We start from the raw sequence: 15,514 nt of genomic DNA, 5'->3' as shown, positions 1-15,514 counted from the left end.
ATAAGTTTGTATGAGACTTGTCAGTGGACCTTCTGATGAAGACCAAAATAATTGCAATTTCACGTTTCATGTGTGAACATGGCCAGCAGCCATGTTCACACATGAAACAGGACAATGACAACAGCACCAGGAATAGCTGTCCCCGGTCAGATGCCCTCATGAGCCCAGCTCCACAGGATGGGACCACCGGGCCCTGCTTAGGGGAAAGGAGGGGGGTTTGTAGAGGAAGCCCAGCCAGCCAGCCAACGAGAGATGGCAAAAACCCATTGGGAAGAACTTGCTTGCTCTAGCTGGACTTTGCAAAGAACAGGAAAAGATGAGTCTGCACAGACAGAAATGGTCCTGAGTGGGGAGCTTGGCCGTGGGCATGACTCAGGGCATGGTCAGCAGCTGCCATACCAGGACACACGATATGCAAAGATCCTGGGTGGTTGGTTCTTAAAGGTTTCGTGCCTTGAGAAAACTAAAGGATGCAGACGTGGGCAGAAGGTGGCTCTTTAAAAGTGCTTCAGGCAAGGAGGCAGTATGGCATGGTGGAAAGTGGTCTGGATTTGAGTTGAAGAGACCAGCCTTGCCATTTATTTTTTAACAGATCACTTCACCTTCTGGGCCCTAATTTCCATGTCTGTGCAATGAGAATGACATTATAACTAAGATGTAACATGAAATGAAAGCACAAGTATAAGATCTCCCCATACTTTCATCTCATCCACTCTAACCGGGGCTGACATGTATGATTTTCCAGGTTGTGCACTGAACAACTATGTCTGGTGGCCAGGATGAGTGGGACCATCATCCATCTCCAGTGTCATTTCTGCAGTGCTCCACCCTGGCACCGCCTACATCTAGAGGGAGGGACACTTTTCCTAAATAGGATACAGGTGCTGACTGTTTACCCATGGGATTCTGTCTACTGGAAGGGGGCCTTTTTCTAGTTCTCACAGAAGCGTCATTTGAACTAGTGGTGGTCTTCATCCAGCCTGCCATGACTTTCTGCATTCGAATGCAGGCTGTTTATACACACATTTCTCTCACCCTCTATAGAGCGGAGGCTATGGTTTTCCTGTCTGGAACCAACTACTCTTTAGTACAAACTGGGGACAATTGTAGGCATGAAAACCTAATGGGACTCTGTTTATTCTGGGAATAGGGTAGAGATGAATCTGCCTGGGATGTGGGAAAGGAAGAAAGCCCTTGACTCATCCCTTTAAGAGAAGGGGCTTTTGGCAATCTGGGGTCTTTATCTCTTCTGAGTTCCTGGCTGACACTGATGTTTTAAAGGCTAACACAATTTGGAAGTTCCAACTCCCAGGCTGACCATTAACTCCATCCCGTGCTACAAGCAACCCAGGAAGCCAGGGTTGGAACCCAGAGCCAGGGAGAGGGGTGGCAGCCCAGGCTCGCAGGAGCCAGTTTCCTAAGCCTGGAGCATGTCAGGCAGAATCAGACAACGCCTGTCCTGAGTGTGCTGGAGCTGGGCTGTCCTGGAGGTGAAGAATCATACACAGAAAGGAGCACCCGAGAAATGCCCTCAGGCTAGGAGGAGAAATCCACATGACTACTGTGGAAAGTGTGAGTTTTGGTGTGGAATTTTTACTCTTTGATGATTTGAGCACTTTTCATCACCACAGTGGGCCGAGGACCTGCCCCAGTCTGGCTCTGCTAGTCAGGTGCGGGCAACCCTGCTCCCCCGCCCCAGGATTGAACCAGGATGAAGACGTATCCAGGAAAGCCACTGTGGCCAGCCTGAGCATAACAGAGACTGCGACTCCCTGCCCAGTGGAAATACACTATACTGCAAGATGCCAAAACGAGCCACTCGAATCCTCTCTTTCGGGAAGTCAAAAGTACGGTGAGGCATGAGAAGGATCTCCAGCTCCAATTTGTTCTCCCTCTTGTGGCTGAATACACTGTTACCAGATGCTTATGAAACCATTTTCATATGGTACAAGCCCATATGGAAGAAATGAGAGCTCTGTGAACTTCTATCCATCTTCTGTTCTCTCCTGACAATGCATCTCCATCACTAATGGTGGCCTCTGGGTTTTACTTTCTTCTGTGCACAAAGAAAACAACTGGTGGCACCTGTACATAGAGAATTCCAGAGGCAGGAAACTCTCCCTACTTTTGGACAGTGCACAACAAAGAGAATGTAGTTGGAAGTTCAGCCAACCTGGATTTCAAGCCACCTGTAGCAACATGGTCTTAGATGAGTCACATGACGGCTGGGAGTGACTCTCTACAAGAGAGTGTGAAGATACCTAGGTCATCAGAAGGTTAAATAGAATAATGTGTGTGACTGGCCAGAGCACACAGAACATACCAAATATGTGTTTTTTAGATTCCTTCCCAAATCTAGGAGGTGGAACTTAGCAATAAAATGCCTTAAAACCTAAAAAAACAGTTATAAATGTGCATTCAAGGTCATGGAAAAATATACATTAGGTATAAAAAGGAAGGTTATAAATGTATGTAAGACGTAACATAATAACTAGTTTGCACACACCCTTACAAAATAAAAGTTCTATAAGGATATACACCAACCAATTTACTATGGCTAACTCTTCTAGGTTCTAGGAGCTCTGACAGGTTTCTGTTGCAATTCCCAGTGACCATAACCCCTAATCCCCTAAGCCTCCCTCTTTTCTGCTCACAGAGAACTGATGAGAGGAGAGACTCAGCTCAAAAGTGTTAAGTGAATGAAATCGTTTCTTAAAATATTGGGTTTATAGTTTCCTTTTTTAAAAAAATAAAACGATATAGTTTATAAGCTTTTTGCTAGAAAAATAATAAAATCTTATTTAAAAACGTATAATGTTAACATTAATGAGATATTTTCCCACTTAAAATCTCATTTGATTCTCCTATCAAATAAGATTTATTCTTTAGGATGTGAGTAATTCTGGGAATAAAGCCTTAATAAATCAGGAAGGACAACATAGTCATCAAGTGCCTGGGCGCTGCAGACCCTGGTTTCCAAACCAGCTACTTTCTGTCTAACTTCTGCCAAACTACTTTGCCTCTCTGAGCCACAGTCTTCTCATGTATGAAACAGAGTCATTAAAGTTCTCATCTCAGGATGTCGTGAGGAGTCAAGCTCTAGGAACAGTACCTAGCACAGCACAAGCACGATGTAAGTATTTGCTAAGTGAATGAATAAAAATTTGATGATCTTTTATTATGCTGCCTGATTTGGTAATATGTGTTAGTAAATGTTTATAACTAATTTTATCATCTCACTCTTAGGAATTGTAAAAAATCACTTCTAGAGGTGTACAAAAATACTTGCATATGATCCAGTTCATTTCAGCATTACATGCAAGAACAAAAAATTGCAAACAATTAAAATGTTCACTCAAGGAATGTTGGTTAAATAGATTACAGTAAATTCATTTAATGGAGTATGACACAGTCCTTTAAAAGCATGAAGTAGGTAGATTTATAGGTTGATAGAAGTATCTATTCACAATTATTATTTAAATGAAAAAATATGTTATAAAAGGTTAAGTATAATATACTTTATATAGCATTAACCTAGCATCTGTGAATATTTTCAAATACAGTCCACAGTGGCTATTTCTCTCATGCTACACAGACAGATCAGGGTCAGGATCTTGGCTCTGCCCCTTATTATCTGTAGAACTCTGGGAAATCTATTGAGCCCCTCGGAGCCTGTTCCCACGTGTATAAAGTGGTGATAATATCAATTATTCGGCAGAGTTGTTTTAGGTTTTCTTCTTGTCTTTTTTTGTTTTGTTTTGCTTTGTTTTGAGATGGAGTGTAGCTCTGTTGCCCAGGCTGGAGTGCAGCGGTGCGATCTCAGCTCACTGCAACCTCTGCCTCCTGAGTTGAAGCGATTTTCATTCCTCAGCCTCCCGGGTAGCTGGGATTACAGGCATACGTCACCACACCCAGCTAATTTTTGTATTTTTGGTAGAGATGGAGTTTCACCATGTTGGCCAGCCTGGTCTCGAACTCCTGGGCTCAAGTGGTCCACCCACCTTAGCCTCCCAAAATGCTGGGATTACAGGCATGAGCCACCGTGCCCGACCCTATTTCAGGTTTAAATGCCATAATCTCCATGAAAATCCCTAGCAAGCACCAGGTACCCAGGGTGGTGTTTGTTCCCACAGTGACTATATGTATCTGGGGGACAACACGGGTAATGCATGAGATTCACAAGTCCATATGTAACCCACACATTGTCTGTAAAATTAATAAGTGATGTGTTACTCTTTTCAAATGTAAGTAGAGACTGCTGTAAATAACACAAACTCCTATTAGGTGGCATTACTGAATCCATTAGGCATGTAGGCAGATACTTTATTACTACAAATTTAGCTATCCTATGAGTAATCTAATGTTTCTGATGTTTTAAAAGGGCCCCCATGAGGCAATTTGAAAATATGTATCTAAAGCCTTAACATTAGGCAGGGCCCTGGGCTTTGAATAAAGACTTGTTTTGAGGTCCACAAAGAGGAGACACAAGGTCACAAGATAGTCCCATGGCTAGCAAGTGGCAGAGTCCAGATCGAAAGGATGTCTGTCTGTCTCCAGTCCTCGGGATCTTAACCCCCACACAATAAATCAAAATGTGTAGATGCAGCCAAAGAAGAGCTTAGATGGAAATTTATAGCATTCGATGCTTATTTTAGAAAAGAAGGAAGACTCAAGTCAACAATCTAAACCTCAGCTTTAATAAACTAAAGAAAAAAAGGACAAAATAAATCTAAAACAAGCAGGAGGAAGGAAGTTTTGGTAAGTTAAAGAAGCCACTCTCAAAAGGTTGCATATTGTATGAACACATGACATTATGGAAAAGGCAAAGCTACAGGGACAAAAGCAAATCGGTTGGTGGCCAGGGATTGGGGTGAAGCAAGGATGCCACGACAGGGAGCATGAAGCAGTTTTGTGGGAGTGATCAAACTGTTCGGAACATTGATTGGGGTGGGGCTACAAAACTCATAGAACAGTATACCCCCAAATAGCCTTTTTATTAAAATAATAATCTCACTGTTCGGAATCCTGATTGGGTGGGGTTACAAAACTCATAGAGCGGTATACTCCCAAACAGTCTTTTTATTAAAATAATAATCTCTCTCTCTCTCTGTCTCTCTCTCTCTCTCTCTCACTCTCTCTATCTCTCTCTCACACACACACACACACAGACACACACACGCATGCACACACAATCTCTTTCTCACCATGCAGACTGTGTCTGTTCACCACTGCCAACAGTATGCCAGGTATAATAAGACTAAATATGTTTTTCAGTTGAATTAAAGCCATTCATTCAAAATGAATCACTGGTACCCAAAAGATGGGGTCTAACTTATGTTTAATTATAATGGGAATAAGTAGCACTTATTGACTGCTTTTTAATTTGCCAAGTACTGCAAAAGATTCAGATGCATTATTCAAATGCATTTATAACTCTTAGCTCATTCTGTTCTTTATAACGGTATGTTTTGTAGCCATTTTTATTTCTTGGAATTTCAAGTCTTTTTGGTTCTTTTTGATTCTTTTGGCAAACTTTCTTAAAAGTACAAGATCCCAAGTTGCACAGGAAAATAATAGCAATGTAGTGGAATGACCACCAGATGGAGACAGAGAACACAAAGTTATTCAGACGCAAGGTTTTGCCAGAGTTGTTTCCCAGGCTCCGGAGGCACAACACCTGGATATGAGGTTGCTTCCATTAGGACGCTGGTTCTCAAACCTGGCTGCTCATTAAAATCACCTGGGGACATTTACACTCCTGATGAACAGCCCCCTTCACCCCACCCCTGAGTTTTGTGGTCTGGAGTATGGTCTTGCCACTGAGGGTTTTAAAAGCTGCACAAGTGATTCTAGTTGCAGACAAGTTTGAGAACCACTACTTTCAAACATGCCACAGTGGAGGGCCTCCAGCTGGTGTGTTTCAGAATCATCTGGGGAATTCGTGAAAAACAGACACTCAGGCTGTTGTAGCCTTCATTCTTTTGAGAAGCAGTGTATTCTGAAATGATGACATACTAAACTTACAATAGTTAAAAAAAAATCAGTACTGAATCTGAAATAAGGCCAGGTGTGGTGGCTCACACCTGTAATCCCAGCACTTTGGGAGGCCAAGGTGGGAGGATCGCTTGAAGCCAGGAGTTCAAGACCAGCCTGGTCAACATAGCAAGAACCCATCTCTATAAAAGAAAAATTAAAAAATTAGCTGGGCATGGTGGCACACGCCTGTAGTCCCAGCTACTCGGAAGGCTGAGATGGGAGGATGGCTTCAGTCCAGGAGGTCAAGGCTGCAGTGAGCTAAGACTGTGCCACTGCACCGAGCGTGGGTGACAGAGTGAGACTCTGTCTCAATAAACAGATAAATCAGATATAGTCTCATACTAGATTCTTTTCCAAACTGGGCCAGTGGGTTTCCTCTCCAGAGAAGTACAGGCCACACATGCTGGCAGATGCTGGAAGAGTTTCTAAAGCCGTGTTTGGTTGTTCCATTTTGGGATGTTAAGAAAAAGGCCCCTCAGCCCAGTGGATTCCCAGCCTTCATGTAGCCTACTCCCCAAATTTGTGTTCACTCTCTTTTATCAAAGTGTTTAAATTATTTATTTTAATTTTTAATCTGATTTTTTTTTTTTTTTTTTTTTTGTAGAGATGGGGGACTCGCTATGTTGCCCAGGCTTGTCTCAAACTCCTGGTCTCAAGCCATCCTCCTGCGTTAGCCTCCCAAATTGCTGGGATGACAGGTGTGAGGCACTGTGCCCAGACTAAATTATTGTAATATTACAGCTATTATAGATTAGGTTTCTAAATAACATTTGTTGTTTTTCCATATTGTAAAAGTAATGAATCTCCATTGTGGAACATTTGGAAAAAACAAAACAAGACACACATGTAAGAAAAAATTACCTATTCTCTTACGACCTGGAGATAATCACAGTGCTTTTGATATGTTTCATTACAGATTTTTTCATGATATGTGTACATGTGTGTATGGGTATACACTCAAGTGTGCGCTTACACGTGCTCCAAATGTGTGCACATGTGCACAATCCAATATACATCGTGGGGGATCTACAAAGTTGTGGTCACAGTGTGGAGCCAGCCGCACAGGCCTCCCCAGAGACAAGGCCCTGGACTGCCCCCAAGTCCTCCTGAAAGGGACATCTGTGGTGGTGGTAGGGCCGAGATGCCATAAGCAACCACCTGGAGGCCCCGAGTACTCAGCGTGAACCAGGAAGTAGAGGGGAAGGGGAAGGGCAGAGTGAGAACCAGGAGGAATGCTTGCTTTTTTTTTTCCAAGCATGACGGACCCTTTTCTCCACCGCAGCTGACCTGATGCTTATGCTGGGAAGGAGGAGGGGCAGACTCCATCCTCCAGGTCCCTCAGGAGGAGAAAGGGACCAAAGTGGGAGACTTGGGTTTGAGGTCTGAACTTGACCCTGCACCCGCATCAGTTTCTCTGGGTAGGGGTTGGGGAGGGAGCAGGTAGCCGAGGGCCCTCACCCACTGCAGGGTCTTGTGGATCATGAGTGATCCTGTAGTGAGGGTATTGTTCACGTGGTTCCGAGTGTTACGGAGAGCTTTTGTTCTAAGCTTATTTGCCTGGAGAAAGGAAAAAATGATCTTATTAGCACCAAAGGGTGTGGTAGACAGAACAATGGCCCCCGAGATGGCCACGACCTAATCTCCGAAGCTGTGACTATGTTATTGACATGGCCAGGGGGAACTGAGGCTGCCGATGGAGTTAAGGTGGTTAATTAGCTGACTAATTAGGGAGATTATCCTAGACTGTCTGGGTGGCCCAATGTGGTCACAGGGTTCTTAAAAGCAGAAGAAAGGACAGAGAAGAGAAGAGTGAGTTGTCACCAAGGACGAAGGCCAGGGAGATGCAACTGGGCCGGCTGTGAAGTTGGAGGAATGGGCCACCAGCCAAGGAGGGTAGGCAGCCTCTAGAAGCTGGAAAGAGCCAGGAAATGGGTGGGATCCCCAGGCTCCAGAAGGAATGCAGCCCTGCTGACACCTTGACACTAGCCCAGGGAGACCACTGTTAGACTTCTAACCTGCAGAGCGGCGAGATAGTAAGTGTGTTGCTCTAAGCCTCTAAGTTCGTGGTCATTTGCTGCAGCAGCCATAGGAGGCTCATCCAAGGAGGATCCCAGCTCCAGCCCCTGATGCCCTGGGGTGGGTTCTGCAGGACACCTGGCGTGGAACTGGAGTCTCCTTCCCAGGGCATGCCCTGCCTTTGCGGACTCTCCCCTCTGCCTGGAACCCATCCTGGCCTCGGGCGTGCTCGTGCAGTGGCCTCTCTGAGCTGGAATATTGCCACCACTCCTTCCTCCTGTGCCAGCGACTCTGAGCTCCGTGTCTGACTCAGTCTGATGCCCGCCACCCTGGCCTAGGTTTGGAGGTCAGGCAGCCCGGGGTTTCAATTCCAGCGCTGTGGCAGCGTCAGGTTCCCCACCGTGGAAAGGACACAGGAATCCCTCTCTCGCACTGCTTTCAGGAGCTTGTCTACAAGGAGACTGCTCTTTATAAAACACTAGGGAGAGTCCTGGGGACTTCCTACAACAGGCCCTGCCGGCTCCAGTCCCACGAGTTAGGGGTCACTGAGCTCCCGCGTTGGGCACACTTCCCTGGTTACACTCACTCTTGTCTCACATCCCTGAGCTCCACTTGCAGCATAAGGACATCGAGGCCTGGTGTGAGGAGCCATTTCTTCCCCAGGAGTAGGTGGTGGGGCACTGCCGTGTCTCCTACAGCCCTGCCTTCCCCAGAGAAGGCGCAATGTTCCCTTCTGGGGTGGTCCTCCTGGACTGCGGTGGGCCCCAGGCATACACATTTAGGTCCCCAAGTCAACTCAGACTCTGCCCTATGAAACTAAAAATAAAACAACACTGAAGTGTAGGATGCACAGAAGGAAGGAAGTCTAAGAAGTTACGATTTTTCATGGCTCAAGGTCACCTTGATGCTTTTATTTAATAGCATTTTTTTTCTCTCCTCTTGTAGATGCACCTGTTGTGTTGGTGCCTTAAGTGCACTTGCGGTCGGCCTCTTGGCCCATCTCTCATGAGAATGAGGATTCTGTGGTCAAATACATTGGGCACACGCTGCCTACTTCACCCCCCTTACTGAGAGTCGAGGAACAGCCCATCAGCACATTAAAGGCTCTGGCAAGTCCTACAGTAAAGAAACTGGTTTAACAATGTTTTCCAATGTGATCTGACCACAGTCCTTTGTTTGCACATCATAGTAACCTCCAGCTGAGAATGCTTCTTATAAAATGCCAGCCTGGAAATTCTCCAGGGGTTTCCCCAGATCAGCAGGTAGGTAACGCTTGAAGGCATCCTGGGTGTGGGACAGACTGGGCACTCTGCATGGAGGTGAGTGGCTGAGGTCTCCTCAGCTTGCTAGGGCTCTGAGGGGGAGTGGCAGCTGTGGGCCTCCCTGGGTGCCCCCAGCCCAGTCCAGGCCCCATCACCGTGGGTGGGCACAGCTGGTGGGCAAGCCTGGGTGAAACTCCCTCACATTCCTGGCTCCTGGCCGCAGGTGCAGCTTGACACAGGGGTCTGCCAGCCCATTGTGGGTCCATGGGCTTCAGGTCCCGGGTAGAGAACAGCAAAGGGTGTGAACGGGAAATCGGGGAGACGGAGTTGCCAGGCCCTGCAGGTGCCTGGGCCAGCAGATGCCTTTGTCCCCTGGGTCTCCTGGCTGGGTCCATTCATGGCCCCTGTCACAGAAGCCCCTGGCCCCACACCTCCAGACAGAGAGGGAGGGCGGCTCAATGCCGGTGCAATCTCCCCTCCCCCAAACATCCTGGCCCAGGGCAGCTGTCATGGGGCCTCTCAGGACAGACTTTCTCTCCTCATCATCCTGAAAGCCAGGTGGCTCACCTTCCTCTGAGCCTCCCTCCCCACCCTGCTTTGGTCAGGCCCTTCCCTCATCCTGGCTCCCCTCCCCCATCCTACCAGCACAGCCTCCTGAGAGGCCACGTCCCTCACTGACCCTCAATCCACATAATCCCGGGTCACCGTCCGAGACCAGGCCCCATTTCTGGCCACATTTGTCACAACTCCCAGTCAGTCCACAGAGGTCACACAAGCTGATCGGCCACAGAGGGTTCCTCCACAAGACGGCACCCCTCACTCACTCTGCCTTCGGTTCCTTTAGAAAACGCAGCCAAGCGCGCAGACCCAGGGACACACAGAAGGATGGGCAGATAGGGGCTTCGCTGACCTCAGCAGGCTCTTGTTTCTGAAAACTGCATTTTGTTTTCTTCTGGGCTGGAGCACAGCTGTGGCATCTGTGGGGTGCAGCCGGTAACCCCAGAACATTATTCAAAGATGCACCGCAAGGCCTCTACCCAGCCAGGTCAGGGAGGCAGCGTGGCTGCTCACACGAGGCTCTCTCCAAGGGGAAGCTGAGTCTCCCTCCCAGGCTGACCCCACCTTGGTTTGGCAGAGCTCCGGGGGATCCGGGCAGGGGGGGCTCTCAACCACCTACTTCTCTGCCACTGGCAAAGGGCAGAAGTTTGGGGGTCTGGCTGGCTTGGTTTCTGGGCTCAGCCCCTGTATTCACTAGCTAGGAAGTGGATGAGTACTTTTCACCCTAAGCCTCAGCTTTATCATCATCTGCACCTCAGCTGGGCGCAGTGGCTCACACCTGTAATCCCAGCCCCATGAGCCCAGGAGTTCAAGACCAGTCTGGGCAACATAGTGAGACACTGTCTCTAAAAAATTTTAAAAATTAGCTGGGTGTGGTGGCACATGCCTGTGGTCCCAGCTACTAGGGAGGCTAAGGGAGGAGGATTGCTTGAACCCAGGAGGCAGAGGCTGCAGTGAGCCATGATCGTGCCACTGCACTCCAATCTGGACAACAGACTGAAACCGTTTCTCAAAATTAAAAAAAAAAAAAAAAGGGCAAAGATGTAAGAGTCCCATCTTCCCAGGGCTGGAATGAGAGGGAGGGAGATGATGTGGACACAGGTCCTGGCAGGCAGAGCCTTTCCTCCCCTTCCCTGCATGCCAGGCCCCTGTGAGATGCCAAAGAAGTGGCCAAGGTCAGGTGGGCATACGTGAGCTGTACCCTGCACTGTGGGGCTGCCTCTGGGACAGGGCCTGGCTCAGTGGCCCCATGTGCACCCACAGTGACATGGCTGCTCTTCCAAACCCAACTCCCTCACCCTGGCCTCTTGCCTTGCCCACCACGTGCCTGGAGTGCAGAGTTCTGGGAATCTGGTGGCCCACCCTGTGCATGGGGTCCCTGACCACTGTGTCTTATTCTCCCAATTCGTATACATTTGTTTGTTGTAGCTCAAAATGTTTTCACTGGGTCCTGTCTCTTGACACATTTCACTTGCGTATCTTTGGGCTACCAGAAGTTTTGGCATGTCTGTCCGATGGCTCTGGTTGTCCCACCTCTGTACCCCAAGACACCTGTGAGGGCTAGGCTGGGGGCGCTGCCACACTGGGACGGAGTGATGCCTCTGTCCTTCTGATCCCTGGACTGTGATGGGCCCTCTGCTGCCGCCTCTCCACTCCTTCACCTGGCAGGTCCCTGAGCACCCTGAACAGCCACACATTTGGCCAGAAGCAAGAAGACCAGTGGGCACTGCCTGAGGCCATGTCACTGTGCTGCCAACGGCTTCTGTGCCCAAACAGGTGGCTTCCCTGGCCCTGACCCGGGGTTCGCACCAGTGCCTCCACCCAGCCCTCTGTGGGGCTGCTCTCCCACGAGTCTGACCTCTGTCCACAGAAGGGGGAGGGCAGGAGGCTGATTCCAGGTCAGGGAGCTGTTAGGGGGGCTCTTGGATAGACCCTCCCCAGCTAGTGAGTTCTCAAGAGACAGAAACTGACCCCATGGTTTAGGGGCAGGTCCCACGGGAGGGACAGGAGGAGTAAGCCATGAGAGGAGGCCCTGGCTGGTGCTGGCACTAAGCGGATAGATGGGAGGGGGTCTGGCTTTGAGAGGAGAGCCTCTCCCCAAAACCCCAGCCCTGCCCCTCCCTGGGCCTCTCAGATGCTGTTGCTGGTGAAGTGTTCAGGAGACGAGATTTTGATTCTCAAGTATCATTCAGCCTGAAAAAGGAAGTTTTGACAGGGGCTGCAGTATGGATGAAGCCTGAAGACATTCTGCTGACTGAAAGAAGGTAGACACAAAAGCACAGATACTGGGTGATTGCACTTATATGAGGTTCCTAGAATAGTCACATCCATGGAGAAGGAAGCAGAATGGCGGTTGCCAGGGGCCGGGGGAGGACGAATGGGGAGCTGTTGTTTAATGGGTCCAGTTTCAATTTTGCAGGATGAAGAGACTTCTGGAGATGGGTTGCACACAGTGTGAAGGTAGAAGGTACTGAGCATGACTGAACTGTACCCTAAAAAGGGGTGGGTGGGTGGGGAGTGAAGGAGCAAAAAGAAATAGTTGAAATGGGAAATTTATATTTGTATATCTTAGCACAATAAAAAAACCCAAGAGTCTCCGAGGACTGGCAGTGCTCATTGAATGCTCACAACAGCCACGTAGAGCAGGGACAATCAACCCTATTTACAGATGGGCAAACTGAGACTGACCCTTAGAAGAGCGGACAAGCAAGGGTGCACCCCGGGGCGTCCAGCCTCCCCCAGGCCCTTCAGAGGCCTGTGCCAGTCCTGCTTCATTCAGCTTGGCCACCCTGGGCCCCTCCCCACACCCCAGCCCCAGCTCCCCATGCCCCAGGACCCCAGCTCTTCCGGGAAATGCACCACATCCCCGTCCCTGCAAAGCTGGATTTACACAGAGAAAGAACTGGGGACTGGGGGGAGCCACCATGACTCGGGGCCTCCCATCCCCACTTCCAGTGCCTGAGGGATACACCCTTAAGTGGACCCCCAAGCAGACCCCCCATCCTGGAGAGATGCGGGGGTCTTCGCTCCGGGGGGCACTGGTCATCCCCATCTTCAGCTTCCGGTGGCACATTTGATGCTAGGGAAACTCCAGGCTGGCAGCCTGCAGGCCCTGGTGAGTGCCCGGGCCCAGCGCAGACACCCCTGCTGCGCGGTGGAGGGGCCCTGGGGAAGCCTGAGCAGAACTCTCACCAGGCAAGGTCCACATCCTGGGCAGGGTGGGGTTTGACGCTGGTTTTCTGAGTGACATGGCTGAGGCCACAGCTGGGCTGGGACTGGTGGGGTTGGGGAGGGGTCTCCCATCCCACCCCCACCCCACACAAACCGATTCCTCGCTGGATTGCGACCTCTTCTGGCCTCGGTTTCCCAGCCAGTCCCGGCCCTGGCCGGACATGCATCCTCGGGGACGGGAAAAGGTCCGGGAGCGCCCTCCGGTCGGGCCTCGGCCCCGGGACTCCGGCATTTGCCTGCTCCATGGGGCTCGGAACTCGGTCCGGGAGGAGGGGGGTCCTTTCTGCCCCGGGGCAGCGGGCGCAACCGGTGGGCAAAGGTCCGCGGCCCTGGAGAACGCCGCGGCGGGTTCCACAGACACCAGAGGAGGAACCGCCAAGGTTTTTCCAAAGGACAAGCGGCCCGGCCCGGAGGTCCTCCTAGTTCCTCGGCCCGCGCGCCACCCGGGAGGCAGAACCGGCCCCAGCCCTGGGCCCCCTCCCTAGCCCGCCCCAGCCCCGACCCTCCGCTGCGGGGCCCTCCCGGAGCGGCCGGCCAGCGGGGAGCGACTACGCTGCCGGCTGCAACGCGTGTCTCTCCCGGACGCAGCTCCGCCCTTCCCGGGAACAAAAGCGGCTGCCCGCGCCTGAGCTCCCAAAGGGCTGGCGGGCAGGGAGCGGGAGCCGCGCCGGCTCCCCGGAGCCCAGCCCCGGAAATGGGACACCCCCAGCGGGTGCCCCCAAACTTCCCACCTCTCCGGTCCGGTCGGGGGAGGGGTCGGGGCCGGTGGGCAGGGCGCGGAGAGGGGGTCTGCGGCCCCGCGGCGGGGGGTTATGCCAAGGCAGAACGCGACGACGCGAGGGGGAGGGACCGAGGGGACCCCGAAGCCGGGGACTGCCAAGCCCGAGCCAGTGGAGGGGCGCGAAGTCGGCGAGTTGGAAACTTACTGCAATCGTCCGCTCGTAGCCTTCGGCGTCCGGCTTGTCCTCTGGCGGCTTGGCGGGCGGCTGCGCAGGGCTAGGACCTGTGCTGGATCCTTGGGCTCCGAAGAGATGGTCCGCATCCTTGTCGTGGTCGCGGGCGCCGTCAGAGGGGCGGCGGCGGCCGGCGCTGGCAGTGGCTGGGCGCGCGGGGGCGTCATGGGGCAGGTCCCGCGGGAAGTGCGGGAAGTAGCCAGAGATGTGCTGGATGGGGCGGATGGGGCCGGGGCACACGTCGATGGCCACATGCTCCTGCATGCAAATGGTCGCCTTTTCCCCGCGCCGACGTGGGGGTCATACAGGCAGCGCCTCCCCGCCCCCGCACGGCCTGGCCCGGAGCGACCCCCGCCGCGGGGCTCAGTAGGCCCGGCATGGCGCGGCGGGGCCTCCGCGAAGGCCAGCGCCAGGGAGTGTCAGGGGCGGGCAGGCAGGGGGCCGGCTCAGCCCTCGTCACCCGGCAGCAACCACGCAGGGTGAGTGTGCGGGTTGACCAGGCAGCGCAGAGCGGAGAGAGCTGCGTGGGGCCACACTCACTCGCACTCACACCGGCGGGCACGCTGGCCTGGGACCCCGTGCGCGCACTCCCTCGGGACAAGCGGGGAGCCAGCAGGACAGGGACCTGCAGAACGCACACTCACTCACACGTTCCTACAGGTGCCAGCACGTGCTGGGCTCCGTTTGCTCTCACGGGACACACGCAGGTGTGCAAGGACAATGCAAGTGCACGCACACGTGTGCAGACACGTAGTGGAAGCATCCACTGGCTCACACCTGTAGGACACACACACACACAAACATATGCACACATACAGAGTTGGTTGAGGATGCTGTAACACAGTACACCCCCAATGCACGCGCGCACACACACACACGCACACGTGATCAAGGGCACCCAGGGCAGAATCTTCCATACCCCCAAGGACCCCTAACAAGATGCACAAACATGCACCCATAGAAGTAATCAGGGGACCCTGGGCACAACTCCCTCCTTCCCCATCTACCAGGACACGGAGTCACACTCCTAGGCATGTGTGGACAGGCTGCCTACACACGGGCAGGACATGTACATGCTCAACTGTACAAGGACACTGAGGGCACAGTCTATGCACACGTATTCTCAGGTCACATAAACACAGCACTCTGTAACCTGGAGTCAGTCCCTCACTTGGTCAGTGAGTGGGCTGAAGCACCCACTGGGACAGGGTGGCTGAGAACCAGGACAGGGCCTGGTCAGGAGGGGTTGAGGGCAGGGCCTGGGAAGTGAGTGATGCAATGAGGTTGGACATCATTGCATTGGTACCACCCCCCCACCCAACCACCCACTCCAGGCCTCCCACATAATCGGGTCACTAAACAAATCCCAGAGGGCCCGGCCCCAGCTGTTGCCTGGCTTTCCAGAACTCGGTTGGGAATGGCTGCTGCTTGGACAGGTCTGTCCCCAGAAAGCCCTGG

The 15,514-nt window shown here is 51.7% G+C and overlaps 1 protein-coding gene across 2 annotated transcripts in view; it reads right to left on the bottom strand.

Annotated features, from left to right (window-relative positions):
* The window catches only part of LOC116474419 (double C2-like domain-containing protein beta), a 28,096-nt gene extending 13,553 nt beyond the window's left edge, over window positions 1-14,543 (bottom strand). Inside the window, exons 1-2 of one of the 2 annotated variants that reach the window (XM_058445892.1) lie at window positions 14,030-14,543; window positions 12,012-12,364 (exon numbers count right to left, since the gene is read on the bottom strand). In XM_058445892.1, the coding sequence (XP_058301875.1) occupies window positions 12,194-12,364; window positions 14,030-14,320 (462 nt within the window). In that variant the 5' untranslated portion in view covers window positions 14,321-14,543 and the 3' untranslated portion in view covers window positions 12,012-12,193. Of the gene's footprint in view, window positions 1-12,011; window positions 12,365-14,029 lie in introns of those variants that run through there. The other variant, XM_032162865.2, reaches the window with a different exon arrangement.
* Window positions 14,544-15,514: the final 971 nt, after the last annotated feature.

This window comes from Hylobates moloch, unplaced genomic scaffold (assembly GCF_009828535.3).
Source record: "Hylobates moloch isolate HMO894 unplaced genomic scaffold, HMol_V3 SCAFFOLD_10, whole genome shotgun sequence".
Lineage (NCBI taxonomy): Eukaryota > Metazoa > Chordata > Mammalia > Primates > Hylobatidae > Hylobates > Hylobates moloch.
This window is presented reverse-complemented; position numbering and strand designations above follow the sequence as displayed.